This window comes from Anas platyrhynchos, chromosome Z, assembly GCF_047663525.1.
Source record: "Anas platyrhynchos isolate ZD024472 breed Pekin duck chromosome Z, IASCAAS_PekinDuck_T2T, whole genome shotgun sequence".
NCBI lineage: Eukaryota > Metazoa > Chordata > Aves > Anseriformes > Anatidae > Anas > Anas platyrhynchos.
Window position 1 is genome coordinate 1,993,802 of NC_092621.1, and position 17,143 is coordinate 2,010,944.

Sequence of the window (17,143 nt, forward strand, 5' to 3'; positions counted from 1 at the left end):
TGAGCTTCGGGGCCGATCCTGCTGCTGGCATCACGGGGAGGTTTTGGGGTAGGGTTTGGCTGTGCCGCTGCCCATCAGCGGGGCAGGTTGGAGCCCTTCTGGGACTCATTTAGTGCTCGTTAAGCCACGCTGATAAACATATTACCCTGAGGAGCTTAGCAGGCAGGAGAGGAACCTGCCCTGGAAACATCAGCAGCTGTGAACTCCCGGGGAAGGCCCTTTTTGCATCCTGTGACCCTTCAGAAGGCAGGACTGGAGTTTAATAACCAGATAATTAGCAGCTGTGGCTAATTAGGAGCAGGTGAGTGGCTCCCAAGCAGCTGGTGTGCATCCAGCTTCAAGCACGTGGGGCTCCGTGTTGGTAAATAGTTTTGGGGGAGAGCCCAAAGTGGGTTTTTCTTGCTCCCATTCCTGTGCCCAACAGGAATTCGGTGCCACTGGGTCCTAGTGGAAGAGGGAAGCGAGTAGAGGAGGCGTGGAGCCACGGAGGAATCCCTTTTGTATAAAAATAATGAAATAAGAAATAGAATAAAACGTGTCCCAGATGGAGAATGGCTGGAGCTTTGTGGGACCGAGTGCTGGCACCTTGCTGGGGCTGCTCGCACGCTCCCACCGCGGCCCCGGCTTCCTCTTGGCCTCTTGCTGATGCTGCTAAAACGCAGCCGAGGCAGCTCAATCCCTCTAAGCCCGGGCAGATGCCGGCGTCGTCCCGTAATGGGATAAGAGGGGAAGCGTCCCTCCCTCCCCGAGCTTCGCCTCGGATTTGCGGCGTGGGGCTCGCTCACGCGCCCGCCCTTCCCCATCGAAGCTCCTTTGAATTACCCCGTGGATGAGGTCGTAGCTTCGTCCCGAGAAAGGAGCAGAGAGCTGGGCTTGGCCTGGGGTGCTTGTTGGAAGCACGGCCCTAAAAGAGCCCGGCTTCAGCTCCGGGGTGGACTTTGCACCCTCCGAGGCGCAATAAAGGGCCGATAGCGTGGGTTACCCTCTGCTCTTCGACCTCTTCTGCAAACAGCATGGTTGGGATCAAGAAAAGGATTGCAGCAAAACTTGGAGCCCTGGCAGGCACCGGAGATCTCTGCTCTTCGCCAAGGACGAGGCTTCTTGTTTGGGGTTGCCTGGCTTTGTCTTCTTGGGGACGGGCACGGCTTCCACCCAGGCGAACCCGTGTCCTCGCCCTGCCCCTCGATACCCTTCCGGAGGCGTGACGTGCTCCTGGGATGTGTTAAACATATTTAAAGGCTTGTCTGGTGGCTGAATCACAGCCCTTGTCGCTCCCAAGGACATGTTGCATCCCAGGAATGCGCCCTAACGGGTTGCGCCTCTTCAAACCCAAAGACCCTCGGATGTATTTTAGAGTCCCTCTTCCAAATTTCCAAGGGCAGCGCTGGGAACGTCCAGCTTGGTGCAGAAACCCCACAAGGATGGTTTTTGGGGCCGAGACAAACCTTTAGTTGTGTTTTTGTCCCAGGGAGCCGGAGCGCCGACGTGCTTCTGAGCAAATCGGCGTCAAAAAAAGGTGGAAAATGAATAAAAAAAATGTGTGGGGTGGCACTTAGAGCATACAGGAAAGCACGAGGTGAGGCTGTTTTGCCTTTTATTTTCTGTTTAACCCGGAGATGGGGTTTGGACCTGGGGAGGGGTTTGCCCATGTGATGAATTTTGTAGTTGGTGTCCCCGGTGAGCGGAAGGTACCGCAAGGCAGCGAGGGGATGCGGAGATACCGAGCTGATAGGAGCGGTGACTTTCAATCTAATTCAGTCTAATTAAGCCGAGTGCCTCCCTGGTGGGTTTCTGCTTCTTAATTAAACTCCGAGCTCTGCTACCGCGGGCTGATTTTGGGGCAGGGAGCGGGGCGGAGGAGCGGTACCCACCCAGAGCTCTCCTGCAGGGTTTTTATGGCCCTTGGCGTTATAAACACCTTGGCCAGAGGGATAGGAAGGCTGAAATACCGGGGTTGAAATGTGCTCAGTTTTCTTTTTCCTTTTCCTTTTTACGCCTCTTGTCATTTGGACCCATCCCAGGTGGGGTGACGACTGGTTCCTCCCTGGGCAGTGGCGAGACGAGCCCTTACGTTCCCCCTACCCCGCTTTCTTTTTAAAAAGGAAATGAATAATAAAAAAACCAGGGTGTTTAAAGCATGTAAATCCAAATATCGATGTTTTTCAAGTGAAATTAAAGCTCTGGTGCTTTGCAGAGCTCAACAGCAGCCACCCTCCAGCCGTGCTGTGCTCGGAGGTTTTAGGGGCACGGTCCCGCGATGCTGGATGGAGGCGAGAGGCTTTGTGGAACCTAAAGGATCCCTTTGCTTAGGGGAAATCAGTTTGATTTTTGAGGCTCTCCACGCTCTCACGGTGGTATTTTTATTTTTTAATTGAGAAAAAAAAAATTGTTCTCTGCTCGCAGCCCGGTGCAAAGTTTGGGGTCACGTGGAGTGAATGAGCAGAAGGCAAGCACTGCTGCTGTTGGCTAAACTTTGCCCAGCTCTCATCTAATTGCTCATTCGGGCTTTAAATAATAGCCAGGGTGACCCATTTTTTGCTGTCCCTGTGCTAGGGGATGACTGGACGTCGTAGCTGATGGAGGAAAGCGAGAAAATCCCCGAGACTTCGGTGGGCGAGTGTGGATTAAACTGTTGAATTCATAACTTGGTGAGATTTTGGCTTCTGGAGGAGGTTTCTCATCGTTGCGCATTCCCAGAATCAAGTCTGAAGGTTTCGAAAGGAGAAACCTCCGAAAAAAAACAATTAAAAAAAAAATAATATAATAATAAAACCATTTCGTGTTCTCCGGTAATATTTTGGGGGCAATCCGCTTGGCAAGTCTTTTATCCAGCCTGCCATCTCTCGCCTGATAAACCCCTTTGATGTGGCTCGTTCAGGGGAAAAATGGCATTACACGCTGCCTCAATCACTCAGATGTCAGCGAGGATATTGCCTCGGACTAAGCGGGGGGAAATTTGGGAAGGTTCAGTAATGCCGGGAGACGTGACCCACTTTTCGGATAAACGCCTTTTTTTTTTTTCAGACCGCCGAGCTTGTGCCGCGCGACGGGGGAGGGCGAAACGTTTCGCTGGGGAGGAATTAGGATTTCCTTCTCTTAATTGTGCTGGCCCTATTCCAGCTGGAGGACGGGTTTCCCAAACCCCGTTCTTTCGACAGCCGCGTTAAAAGCTTCGAGCGTCTTTACCAAGCAGAGCAGCGCTTTCCCCGGGTTGTTTTTAGCAGGACCTGGCTTCATCCTCTGAGAACAGGTTAAAGGGGCCAGGGATCAGGTTGAGCCGCTTCCCGAAGAAAAAGAGCCCTTGTGCAAAGCCGTCCCTTGGGGATTCTCCCCGGGACGGCAGCCGAAATGTCTTTTGGCAGCCGAAATGTGTGAGGGAGACGAAAAGGCTGGGCACGGGCTTAAATTTGGAGAGCCCCTGGGCGCTGCCCGGCTCAATATCCCGTGAGGAAAAGAGGCCAGGGTGTGCATTATTTACCAAAATTAAATCTCAGCCTCTATTATAATTATTTAGTCATTGGTTGGAGGTTATTTTATACTTTATATTAGCCTTAAATTCTTTCTATCAGCCTTCTATCAGGTATATTTTATATATAAATGAAGTGTATAAATACGCGGCGGGCTTTTCTCTGAATTTCTGCAGGACTGCCCCGAGTTTCTCTCACATCCCATAGTTTTTTGGGGTATTTATCTGTTGGTTTGTGCGTCCTGCTGCTGGCTTTTTCTCCATCCTCCCGCCGGACACGAAGGTGCTGGTGGGTGCCCTACGAGCAGTGGTTTAGCAAGAAAACCAGGTACGAGGCAGACAAGTCTCTGCAGATCCACACGAGAGGCTCGGGGCAGGGCAAACGAGTGCCTCGTCCCGAGAAAACACCCAAAAATACCTTTCTGAAAGCTCCCAGCCCATGGCAGGGCTCTTGCCATCGTGGGGAGGATGAGAAAGGTGGGGTGGTGGACGCAAGCACGCTGATGGAGGGACAACGCTTCACGGGAGAGCTCTTGGAGGCACTTTGGATGAATTTAAGTGAAAAAAAAAATAGCTTTAATACGATTTCTCCTTCTACCTTACTGCTGGAATCCTTTAATTATCGCTACCAAAACGCCTCTTGCTCGAATCCTCAGCGATCGATGCGTTTCCCACCAGTTGTTTAGCAACGAAAAAGCCCCCGAGATGGCCCCTGAGCCTTTCCAGCTCCGTTTAGGCAGGGCTGAAGAAATGAAATCAATTCATTTCCTTTTCAAACCTCCTTTGGGCTAAGCACGTGCAAAAGTGATGCTCCGAGAGGCTTTGGGAAGTTGAGCGTTTTGAGAAGGATGCAGTGATTTGCACGACCCTCTCCTTTCTGCCTTTTGGGGTTTTATGGCGAGCAAGAAGTGGGGATCCCAAGGGTCCCCATTGCAGGTGGGTGCCCTCTGGCCAGCTTGGGGACACCGCAGTCCCTTGGGGTGGCACAGGCAGGGGGTGGCCCCGTGGGGCAGAAACCACCCCCAAGGGTGAAAATCTCCTTCTGAGAGGCTGCCACTGTTGGAAGTGAGCGTAATAATTAAAAGGCAGTGATCCACAGGTCTCCGAACAGATTTCCTTTTGGTGGGTCTTCTTCGAGACCGTTCGGAAATACTGGGCCATCCTATTTCTTCCAACCACGTGTAATGAGACTGGCACGAAGCCCACTGCAGAGAGGGGAAAAATAGAAGCATGCTTTCATTTTTGAAGCAAAACACCCAGATATTTGTCCTGGTGCCCACCTTGTCGTTGGCCAACGTTTGTGTTTGAGCCTTTTTAGCTGCCCGGGAGGCTGTGTTAGCGCCCAGCACCCAAACAAATCCCATCCCTTCCCGTGTAATGCTGCTCCTAATCGGCCTCCTGCTGAAATCCAAATCAAATCATGAGGCAGGGATTGAGTTTATTCACCAAAACCTCTGCTTCATCTGGGTGGAATAGCGCGAAAGGCTCCGAGAGCGTTGGGTTGTTCCAGTTGTGGTTGGGTTGGGTGCAAATGTTGGTTTTCCCCCTTGGGTCTTGAGCCAGGATTTGGAGCCAGCCACCAAGCCGAGCACAAATAACGCAAAAACCACGTTGGAAAAGTGTCCCCAAGGGTGGGACACTTGCGCCAGAGGTGAGGTTGTAGAAGTAGAGGCTCTCCATCCCGGATGGGGACTCCCCTTGGGGCTCGGTTTTGGTCACCCGGTGGCTTTGAGCTCATCCATCTTCCCCGAGGGCTCCTCGTCCTGTCCAGGGCTGGCTTGGAAAAGAGGTTTTGGGGCAAACTGCGAGGAGCTGGTGATGGTGGGAGGTTCAACGTGCTCGGGATGTATCGGTGCCGGGAAAGGATGGAGGTCGGGGATGGAAAAAGGACGGAGGGGAGGATGCTGCAAATGCACACGCACAAAAAAAAAAAAGTGCTCCCTTTTTTGCACAGCATTATGGATGCTTGAGGAAATGCTTTCAGCTCTGGTCATAACAGCCTCTTCTCCCCGGCGGCTATTCATTTAGGGTGGGAAGGCTTTGGGGTTTCCCAGCTTGGGAACGAGCTTGCGAAGACGCCTTCCCCTCTGCACGATCCCTTGGCCGAAGAAAAGCACTTTTATTATTGAAATTCCCTAGTTTTGCCATCCGGGTGGACAAAGGGACACAAAACCCAGAAAGCTTTTGATTTTGTGGCTGCCTCGAGGCGGGTACGTCCTGATCCCCGACTATTTCGGGCATTTCTGGAACGCCTTTGATCTCCGGGGCGCCGGGAGGAGAGATCAGCCTGGGGAAACTGGGGCGAGGAGCAGGGCACGAGGAAAGGCTGTGCCCGGCTTGTCCTGCTCCTTTCTCCCTAGCAAGGTGAAAAACAGGGCTCCTGGCCATACCACCCGGGGGTATTTGCTATATTTACATCTTATTTAACTTTTTAAGACAAGGACCAAACCCCTCTGTTTTGCAACGCTGTCGGCATCGCCTGGATTTGCCCCAAACTCTCGTGTTTTGAGCAAATATTTGAGGTCTCGGCCCCCCACTGGTTATTTCTTTGGCACAGGGGGGAACTTTTTGGCTGCCAGAGCAGAGTATTTATTGAAGTTGGAATCGCAGCGTTTCATAAAAAGCATCTCAAAGGTGCTTGGAAATTAAATTCCCTGCTTACCTTGAGTTCGTACCCTGCTTTGTTGGTAGCAAGCCAGTTGTATACCTTGTCCGGGAGAGACCTGATTGAAAATCTACTTGGAAATCAGACTTCTGGCTTATAATTTACCCCCAAACCTCAAATTAGGACTTTTATTTCCAGGCTGACACAATGTTTTAGCAGCTCTGACTTTACAATGAGTGGTGGATTGTGTCCGCGGGGAATTCATTTATTTCTGACTTAATTTCTTGATGTTTCGAGCTTTTATTATTATTTTTTTTCCCCGTCTTTGAGCTTTTCTTTCTTTCTCCCCCTCCGCAGTACACCAGGGTTTGGATTCCTGACCCCGACGAAGTTTGGAAATCGGCCGAAATTATCAAGGATTACAAAGAGGGAGATAAAAGCCTCCAGCTGAAGCTTGAAGATGAAACTGTAAGCTTTTGAACGTTGTTATTCTCTTCGGTAATTGAAACTCTCAAATTAATGGGTGGGAAAAAAAAAAATAAAAAGCCTGAGCCATCTCACATTTTTTCAGAAAACATTTTATATGCTTCTCACTGCCTCAGCTCTTGAAGCTCTCCCCTGCTTGTGTTGGAGGAGGCTGCGAGAAAAGCCTTTGACCCCCCTCAACTCCTTTCAGCCCCTGGCAAAGCTGTGATAGCAGAGCAATTTTATTTTTTCTGTAGCAGCGATGTTGTTAGGAATATCAGGCTCTGGGGTTTTGCTGCCGAGCAAATTGGAAGGAGCGAGGCTGGTGGCACCTCCTTGAGACTGGATACCAATGGAAAATCAAATAGGACATGATCCTACATTTAAAAAAATACTTTTGGGGGGCTATATTTATTCTTTACGCGTTAAAAATAAAAAAATAAGCAGGACACGTCCTGTGCCAGCTGCCCGTTTCCACGCGGGGAATACTTTTTCCCGAAGGACTTAATGGGAAGATGGAGAGCAGGAATGAGGCACGCTTGATTAGGCTGCTCCTCAAAACAATTTTGCTTTCAGAGCAGCAAATGCGGGCCGGTTGCAGGACGTCAGCGCGCTGGGCTTGAAAAGGAAGGGATTTGTGGTGAAATGTGTGCCTGGCGTGCTTTGGCTCTGTTGGGGTCAGTCCCTGCCGTGCTCGTTGTCCTCCCCGTTTTCTCTTTCCAGCAGGAGGCATGCCGGTGGGTTGTCTGCAACCAAAAAACACGTCAAAGCCCAGCATCCACACGTGCCAGTTCAGCCTCTTGTCCCCTTTATCTCTTTTAGGGCTGAAGTTGAGTTTAGGTTATTAAATTGAAGTCTTTCCTCCGAGTTATTTTGTGGCTTTCGACTGTAACACGCAGCTTTTTGTTTTAAACCTTGTACCCGTCACTTGTTGTGTTGTACCTTGAGTCAGAGCAGGTTTTTTTTTTGGTTGGATCACATCTGTTTCAAACAAGACACGAAGGGATACAGGAGCTGTTTCCTTTAATAATTCCTGCAACACCTTCTTAATGCTTTTCCCCACAAAGCCCTGCCTGGATCCACATCGAGTTGGGCTGGAGAGCATCACCGAAGGGGAACCGTGCAGGTGTGCATCAGATAAAAAAATCAGAGTATAAATAATTTCAAGGGAGTCAAAGGTGTTGAAAGCAAGCCTTTTAATCCTGACAGCCAAAGTGCATTACCCAACGGGTTAATGCTTCCCTTTTGTCCTTGCATTTTAAGTGAATTTGCACGCGTTTTGTGGCTGCAGGCTGCATACAGCGTGCTCCTTCCCAACGACGAGCTCAGTTTTAAATATCACGGGGGATCCCTGGTGTGCTTGCCATTAAGATGGGAGGCTGAGTGCGAACTCTTGAAAATCGGCCTCGGCTGCGTGGGATTAGAGTACAAAACCAGCCTGAGATCTTCAAACACGTCGTGTGAGCCTGTCCTTGTGCACGTGGGGTGATCCTTGTGCAGTTGACATAGGCAGCGAGCCAGTGGTGGCTTCCTTCTGCTTGCAAACTGGATTTCTCCTTTGGCTGGGAGCTGAGCGTGGGGACCCCTTCCTGAGACACTGATTTATTTACTCCTCTGCAAAGGGAGGAAAAAAAAAATACACTTTTTTCTTTAGTTGGTGGCTCTGCTGCTCGTTTGGGGCAGGGCCAGGAGCTCTTGGCATATGGGCAGCCGTCTGGTTCAACGTTATCACCCGGCTCTGCAGAAATTGAAGCAGCAGGGACTCTGCTTCTCCCTGTCCTTCTCCGCCTGAAGGGGTGCAAGGATTTGAGTATCAGAGTAGCCTGAATTAAAGATGAGCTGAGAAATCATGCTGCTGGCAAGAATGTGGTTTATTCCGAAATGAGGCTGTCCTTCAAAGAGCATGGAGATGCTTGGATCAGCTGGGGTTTTCTTTATGGTTCCTGTTACTGGCCAAAGGCTTTTTGCCCCAAACCCGGCCTGAAAACAGCCCAGGTGTGCTCAGGTTGGAGTTTCTGGACCATCCCTGTCCCCTAAGACCATCTGTTGGCCATGGCCATCTCCAAGCTCTTTAGCAAAGGGGTTTCTTTTCTGGATCATCCAGGTCCCTGTAGCATTTAACATCGAAAGTCTTTAATTACAGTTAAAGTAGAAGGTACAGGCATTGCATTTTCTCAAGCTGGAGTTATCCTTGGATAAATTATAAGATATTAAAGGAGCTGTTGGTTTTTGTGTTCTCACGTCCCTCGTGCGTGTCTCTTCAGCTCTACGAATACCCCATTGACCTCCAAGGCAACGAGCTGCCTTTCCTCCGCAACCCCGATATCCTGGTGGGAGAGAATGACCTGACGGCCCTCAGCTACCTGCACGAGCCGGCGGTCCTCCACAACCTCAAAGTCAGGTTCCTCGAGTCCAACCACATCTACACGTACTGTGGTGAGTATCGTGGTGGGGCCGTGTCCAGGTCTTGTAGGCTAAAGGCTCCTTTTCAAACTCTTCTTCCTCGGATAAGTTGGTCATATAGCACGTAACGCCCCGCTGGGGTGAAGGCTGCTCTCTGAAAATTGATGTTTGAGGACGTCCGAGTGTCCAGACCATGTGTTTATCTCCTGGAAAGCAGCAGGTTAGAGCACAACTACTCAGAAACCTCTTCACACCATGAGCTGTGAGTAAGGTCCAGGACTGTGAGTTTGGGGTGGGTGGAAAGCACGCGTGTGGCCAAAAAGCTTTGGGTTATATATATCTGGGGACAGGGGACATAGCACAGGATTCTTGGTGGAAAAGCCTTATCAGATGACTTCGAGGCCAACTTGGAGGTCTGTGGAGAAAAGGTAGGACCTAGGAAACCACGGGAGAACAGCAACGTGCCAGGAAGATGTCATCCAACTCCATGTCCATGGCGTGTTTCCCTCCCAAAAGAGAGTTTCCTCCTGTGACGGGTTTATAACGGGGACCAGATCTATGGGATTTGGTGTCCCAAAAAATTGCACAATTTATCCAGTCATGAGAAGAAATTACAGAATGTAATTCTGTAATTACGTTACGGAAGAGCAGACGATAATGATGTTCGGTTAGCGGCGTTGCCGAGCATTATTTTTTTTTCTGCAAGAGAAGCTCCTTTTTTGGAGACCTTTCCATCCAGCATTTGTGATCTCCAAAGAAAATGAGTGTTGATGGCAGAGGTTAGCAGCGTGTGGGTGGAAAAGACTGCAAAAAACACCTTTTCTTGATGATTTTTGGGGTCATCAGACTCTAAAATTCAGAGCACGAGGAGGCCAGCTGCAAACTTGGCTTTGTCATCCCTGGGGAGAGAGGCCTGCCAAAATCATTCGAGGCAGCAGTTACCTGTGGATGGATAGCAACAGCTCGCAACCCTTTATAATAAAAATAAAATTAGGAAAAAAAAAAGCTGACTCAGCCAGTTTTCTGCAGTTAAGCGGGAGAATATTGAATATTGAACCCTTTTGCTGGCACTCGAGATCATCTTGCAGATTAAAGATTCCCCAAGCAGCGCATTGCAAGATTTCAGCCAAATTCATGGGGTTGTTTGCGCGGCAGGGCATGTAGAGCTGTCATGAGGTGGGGCATTGTAGGGTTGTTGAGGAAACGCTTGGCACGTTTCTGTAGAGCACTGCCCTTGAAATATGTGGCTGAGTAAACCCCAATAGGGTTTTACTCAGACGTTAAGCCAGGGGAAAGTCCGCCTTTGCACAACGGAGATTGTTTTCTATTCATTTTCTATTTTCTATTCATTTTCTATTTTCTATTCATTTTTCTCACCAGTTTCATGTGCCTCCTCTGTAGCTATCCTGCAGCTTATTCCCTTGCTATCAAATCACAGCACTTTGATGGAGATGCCGAGATAAGAACTAGGAGTCTTTCCCATTCCTTTCTCATTTCTTTTCCCCAAGCATTGGATTTAAAAAAAAAAAAAAAAATCAATTGAAACAACTAAGGCAAGCCCTGTAAAGCCTGAAGCATTAACTCTGGGCTTGCTTTGTAACCTATCTGTGTATTTATCTCTTCTAAGGCATTGTCCTCGTGGCCATCAATCCCTACGAGCAGCTGCCGATCTACGAGCAAGATGTCATCTACGCCTACAGCGGCCAGAACATGGGGGACATGGATCCCCACATCTTCGCGGTGGCAGAGGAAGCCTATAAGCAGATGGCCAGGTGAGGGCTGCTCAGTCAGATCCCACAGTCGGATCAAAAATAGGGAATTAAACGTGGCAAATGCACGGTTTTGAGTTCGGAGGCACCTTTGGTGGTACCTGGAGATATTTACGGGTCCGCAAAAGCAGCGCCTTCCCCAGATGGATGCGGTGTTTTGCTTTATTTCCGTATTTATCATGTTGCTGAGGACAGGTGTGGGATTTTGCTCTTATCAGATAAGCCGTGATCTGCTTTAGGCAGCTGGGATGCACATGAGCATGGTGGGACCATGAGTGCCTGGGCAGGACTGAGGCCTCTGAGCGTGTTAAATTGGTGCGAAACCATCACTTCTTTGGGTTTTCGTAATTTTCATGTGATTACATGATGTCCACCAAGGGGGATGTCTGCTGCTTGGGGTTAGAGGTGGGACGGGGAGGAGGGAGTGAGGCTTTGGAAGAGTTGTCCCACAAGGGCAGCAGTGGTGTAGGACCACAGGATTTGCAGAAAAAGCTTCCCAGGGACTGAAGGAGAGACCTGCCCGTTGCAATCCCAACTTAAAAAAGAGCATCTGGGTGTTAGGTAGCTGATAAAAGGTGAGTTTTTGGCAACTCACTCGAGACTGCACACTGAGGAACCGCCGACCTTGTTCGTTGAGGATAAAGAAGAGCCGCATTCTTCACCCCAACACCTCTTGCAAAGCATAAATCCCAGGAGAAGGTCATCTTCCTTGTGTGCCCTCAGGAATTCGTGGACAGAGTGGAGACAGATGGGCGTTTTGTAGAAAATTCCTGTGCAGCAAGCTGGAGCAAGCAGGATTTTCCTTGCTGCATTTCCAGCTGCCTGGGGAGAAGGTGCTGAAACGAGCCATGAGGGATTTCAGATCCTTCATGGGTGTAGGTTGTTGATGGAGGAAATTATTTTTCCTCCCCCATCTGCAAAAAGCACTGTATAAAAGGGTTATCTACCCCCCAAAACATAAAAAAATAAAAAACTGTGGAGGTAACCCATGCTATTTATTGAAGATACGGCACAAAAAAAGACCTAGGTGAATGCATAGGGTCTTTGGGGGCTGTTTATCTTAAAAATGGGCAACTTCTGTCCTTTTGTTTGAAGGCAGGGTTGGCGATCTCGGTTTATTTCCTTGCTGTTGTTATCATTTGGGGAAGTGCAATGCAATTGTACAAAATCCTTACATTTTTATATACTGCTACCCATGCAATTTAACACTGACACGTGTTTTCAGTCCCCACTTCGGGGCTTTAAGGGTGTTCTTGTTAAGCTCAGGCTCAATTTGAACGGCATACTTAAAACGTTTTTAATCTTCCCCTTGCTTTATGGCCACTAATCCTCGGAGCATCCAGGAAGAAGGAGGTTAAACATCACTTCCCCGGCGGAGATGCGGCGAGTCATTGACTCACGCCGCGACGCGGAGAATTAGTGTCGGGCAGGGATTGACCCTGATAATTGCTCCTGGGGTCTGGCTCTGCCCTCGTTTGCTTCAGATATTCTTTTTTTTTTTTTCCCTCTTTAAGGTTTTTAGTGTGAGTGGCTTTGCTCTCACTGCTGAGATTGAGATGAAGTTGTTCAGCAGTTGGCTTAAAGCTCTAGCGATGGCTTTTGAAAGAGAAAACAATGAGGACAAAAATGGAAGAGTTCCTATATCACTTAGGGCTGGAGAATACTTCAGAAATATTCCCAAAGGCTCTTGGTTGCATCCGTGTGCACCAAGATATCCTCCATCTCTTCTCACCAGTCGGGAGCTGCTGGTGGTGGAAAGCATCACTGTCCTGGGGCTCAAACCCTTGTACAACGTCCTGGCCATGGGTTTTCTCACTGGGTTTGGTGTCTTTTGGGGAATGTTTTGAGTTTTGAGTGAGACAAGCCAGAGGGAGGAAGGAGCCACACCGCTGAATGAGCTCCCCAGGTGGAACTGATCTTGGCCTTCTCCAACCAGTCACGCTCTTGTATCTGAAAAGACATGGAAAAATGTCAAAATTGGTAACAAAAGGCCTTAATTATGAATCCTAGATTAAAAAAAAGCCCGGGGTACGAAATGTTACCTGGTGGCAGTGCTGATTGGATGCTAAATAATGCATAATTCTGCTCTTTTGAGCTTTATTGGCTTCATTCAAGTGAAGAGACTCCCTGCCTGGTGTGGTTTTCATCTTCTGGCTTAAAGGAAAAAGCCTGGGGCCAAGTTCCCCGAAATGTGTGAACTTGGGCAGTCCTGCTGAGATGTCAGAGAAGGGTAAGAAGCAGTAATTACCGAGTGACTTCTAGGCAAGAAGTCCAGCACTGGAAGAGTCCAGACTTCCCTGTTTATTTAATTGCACAGGGGATCAAATGACTTCAGCTATTTCCTAATTTTAGGGTGCAGGGTTTCATCTCCTGGTGTCTCTGCGAACGCTTGGTGATGTTCTGGAGATGTTCAGGGTGTCTTTTACGCTTTAGCTGAGAGGCGTCACAATTTTCAAGGCAAGGGAGGCGGAGGCACGTGAAGACGGAGGATGATGGCGTGATGTGAATGTTTTATCAACAAGAGGACGGATTGATTTATGAAAGTTTTTCTTCTCTGCTGCCACAGGGACGAGAAGAACCAGTCCATCATCGTGAGCGGGGAGTCGGGTGCTGGAAAGACGGTCTCTGCCAAATATGCCATGCGCTTCTTCGCGACCGTCGGGGGCTCTGCCAGCGAGACCAACATCGAAGCCAAAGTCCTCGCGTCAAGCCCAATTATGGAGGTAAAAGCTGAAATTTCCCTCTGTGCTGCTCGTAGTGATCCTCATTTCTCTCCTGATGTCTCTAAAACATTGAGAGCTGTGCAGAGAGGCCATGGGACCTGTGCTTTTGTCTGGTGTTGGGTTTTGCTGGGGAGGAGCCTCTCCAGAGGGCTTGGATAAAGCTGGTGGTGAAGGAGCGTGTGGGTGTCCCGTAAGGCAAAATAGGAGCGCTGTGGCTCTTTGGATGTTGGTGGTGGAATGACTGAAAACATGTTTTTTCCAGGATTTTTGTGGAATTAAAACACACAGTGACAAAAATGAGCATTTGTACAGCACATGAGGTCTTCCCCTAAACCGCACAGCTCCTTCATCAGCTCCCAGCGCTCTTCCTTCTGCTGCTGGGATTTCCTCAAATCCTCCCGTGACTATTTATGCAAAGCTGATTACAAAATTAACATTTAATTTCGTGTCACGCAGGCAATCGGGAATGCGAAAACAACGAGGAACGACAACAGCAGTCGCTTTGGGAAGTACATTCAGATCGGCTTCGATAAAAGGTACCACATCATCGGTGCCAACATGAGGACGTACCTGCTGGAAAAATCCAGAGTCGTGTTCCAGGTGAGGAGACCTTTCTTTTGGGGACTGTGCTGAGGTAATTCAATAGTCTGGGTCTTCTCTTTGCGTTAAACAAGTCACCTTGCTGAGGGAACATTTGATTGCGTGTCGGTTTTGGAGTCTAAATTCAACTGTGAGATATCGGCAAAATGTCCCAAGACTTTTTTTTGGGGGGGTTTAATTTTTCCTGAAATGATCAGTATTTCATACAATCAGTATTTGATGGCATTCCTTCTTTGAAATGCAGAAGTTATTTGAGCTCCAACGTTGTACTGATAGCCCCATTTGTCAGCGCAAGCAATCCCAGAAGCCAGTCTGCTCTTTTTTTTTCTTCCTCTTTTCCTCCAATCTTTCATCTCCACACCTTCCCGGAGGCCGCTCTATGGATTCGTTAGGTGGGATTAATGCAAGACATCCCTCCCAGGTTTGCATTACTGCAGGCAGATATTGCATATAATGCTCATAAACGTGTCAGTCAGCGGAGAATGCCCCTCTTCTTCATCCTGAAGGTTGGGAAAAAAATGCTGCAACCTCTTCTCCCCCCATTAATTCATTGTTTTCCCCCCCACAGGCGGAGGACGAGCGCAACTACCACATCTTCTATCAGCTTTGTGCCTCGGCGAGTCTCCCAGAGTTCAAAGACCTTGGACTCAGTGAGTATTTCCACCTCTCCGTGCTGCCCGAGGGCGACAGAAAAGCACGGCGGGGTTAGGAATTTGTAAAGATCCGTGTTTTAAACGAAACCTGAGCGTGGCTTGATCCGGCCGGCTTCTTGGCAGGAGCACTTCTGTCCTTTGAGTCTGTTAACCTCCCGGATCCGCTGTCAATGGTTAACCCGGGACGCATCCCGAGTTGTTGTGCCTTTTTTTCTTTGTTTTTGTCCCGTTTCCCCCGCTGTGATTTCACAAGCACAAGCTGCCGGTGGAAATCCGAGTCTTTTTTCAACGCTGGCTTTTTAAAAAAGGAGAGCTCCCCGCTGCATCACCCAGGGGGTCTTGATGCTGCTGTGCAGCTCTCAACCTCAGCTCTCAAGGGAGAAGGAGAAATGGCAACAGCTGGCACCGCAGGAGGCGGTGGGCACGGGGCTGCTGTCCCACGGGGCACTTGTCTGGAGGAGAAGCCTTTTAGCATCATTTCTACTCAAAATTTGATGATGTCGGTGTGTGTAGTCTCCAGCTGTGCTTTTCCACGCTGCTTCTGCATTTGCTTAAAACGCAAAAAAATAAATGATTCTCTGCAAAAACATCAAGCTCTGTCTTTGGTGTTTTCTCCCCTTTTTACTAAACGGAGCAGGATGTTTGTTTTCCCATATCAAAAGCAGGATCTGATGCTTCTCCTCAGAGTCTCACACACACAAAGAAGTGCTGTTTCCCTGGTTTATATTGCAAAATGCTGGAAAAAGAGTCTCTAAGCTTACTTGAGCCCAGCAAAGCGATCCAGTAAGCTGGTTCTTCAGGTAGGGCGATGCACGAGATGTGCCAAAGAGTTGAATTTTAAGCCGGCAAGTAAATATGTGACTTAGCACGTGGGAGCTGGCAGCATCACAGCGCCCTTTCCAAGCCTGGTGTTGCCCTGAAATAACTTCGTGGGGCACGGATGCTTGGATGGGGTCACGGATGCTGACTCTGCTGGCGTCTCTCCATGCCCTTTGCCCCCTGTCTCCGAGGCATTATGCTGAGGAGGTGCTGAAATACTTGAAGCTGTCACGAGTAGGTAAAAATATTTAAAAATATTTAAAAAATCTATCAAATGTAGGAGATAAAGGTAGGCAGCTCCTAGGTCAGATGAAAGCTTTGACCCAGCAGGCTGGGGATGAGGCAAAGCAGCTGCAGTGGGCGAGTGCTGCTCGCTGAGGCTTTTTCATTTCTTCTCTTTTAGCCTGTGCTGAAGACTTTTTCTACACTTCTCAGGGAGGCAGCACGTCTATCGACGGCGTGGATGATGCTGATGACTTTGAGAAAACCAGGCACGCCTTCACCCTGCTCGGTAAGGGGCTGCTCGGAGGCTTCCCAGCAGCAGTCTCGGTATTTTGCCCAAAAAAAATCCATCTCCTCCACCTTTTTTTTGATCCACTCCTGAAGGTGTTGCCAAAATCTCAGATCTGGGGGCTTGTCTCTGCCCCAGCCTGGCTCACCTCCAGTTAATTAACGCCAAGCAGGATCCTTGGCTTTGTGCACGTTCACAACAGTGGTCAAATTGCTTTGATACAACTGTTTCTGTAACGAAATAACAGCACGCGAGGGGCTCCTCTGGCATCTGAGCTGTTGTTTCGGAGCCATGGGGTGAGGATGACTTTGTTGGGACACAAAATCAGTAGCCCAGGCAGGAAATAAAGCACCACGAGTGCTTCAAAATGAAGGGAAAATTGCAGTTTGTGTCGTTTTGTCGTGAAAACCAGCTGTCGATTGCTCCCCTAGGAGTGAAGGAGTCTCACCAGATGGCCATTTTTCGGATAATCGCTGCCATCCTGCACCTAGGAAATTTGGAAATTGAGTCGGAGCGGGACGGCGAGGCCTGTAGCATGTCGGTAGGTCACCAGTCCTTTTCCTCCTGGCATTATTTCCTGGCTGATCCATTTTTTCTTGGGAAATGGGGCCTCATTTCTCCTCTTTAGCCTTCCCATAAGCAATACAAATGTTTTTTGCCTCGGTATGTCCCAAATCAGCTTTTTGGCTTTCTTAAAAGTCTTGGTGCATGCCATATTGGGAAGGAAAAATCAATTTCCTACAACCACGTTGCTACTGGCAAAGCCACCAGGATCCAGGACTCAAGGGAGGGTGGCACAAGCTGCCAAGTATTTCAATTAATTAGCAAGAATAAATAAGTTTAAAGATGCCTTAGCAGGGATTTTTCCCTTTCTGCGTGTTGGCTCAGGGTTAAAAATAAATAAATAAAGAGATGATACGGAGAGCACTGTCCTATCAATTATCATTGCATCCCAGGCTGGGTCGTTTGTTCCTAATTAAAGTATTTAAATGGGCTCTGCACACGTTTTAGCGTTACCCTTGAGATAATGCGGCGTGCAATTAGCGGGATGCTGGGGGTAATTTGCCTGGTATTTAGTCGTATGGATATGTAAAACTGGCCTGCTCCAACGAGGTTGAGTTGTGTAATG

General features: G+C 48.8%; 1 protein-coding gene across 1 annotated transcript in view; it reads left to right on the plus strand.

Moving 5' to 3' along the window:
- Positions 1-17,143, plus strand: part of MYO5B (myosin VB) — a 71,249-nt gene that overhangs the window by 1,668 nt on the left and 52,438 nt on the right. Inside the window, exons 2-9 of the mRNA XM_038170619.2 lie at positions 6,429-6,539; positions 8,801-8,972; positions 10,567-10,711; positions 13,275-13,431; positions 13,888-14,031; positions 14,600-14,681; positions 15,907-16,014; positions 16,446-16,555. Coding sequence (XP_038026547.2) covers positions 6,429-6,539; positions 8,801-8,972; positions 10,567-10,711; positions 13,275-13,431; positions 13,888-14,031; positions 14,600-14,681; positions 15,907-16,014; positions 16,446-16,555 — 1,029 coding nt within the window. The remainder of the gene's footprint in view (positions 1-6,428; positions 6,540-8,800; positions 8,973-10,566; positions 10,712-13,274; positions 13,432-13,887; positions 14,032-14,599; positions 14,682-15,906; positions 16,015-16,445; positions 16,556-17,143) is intronic.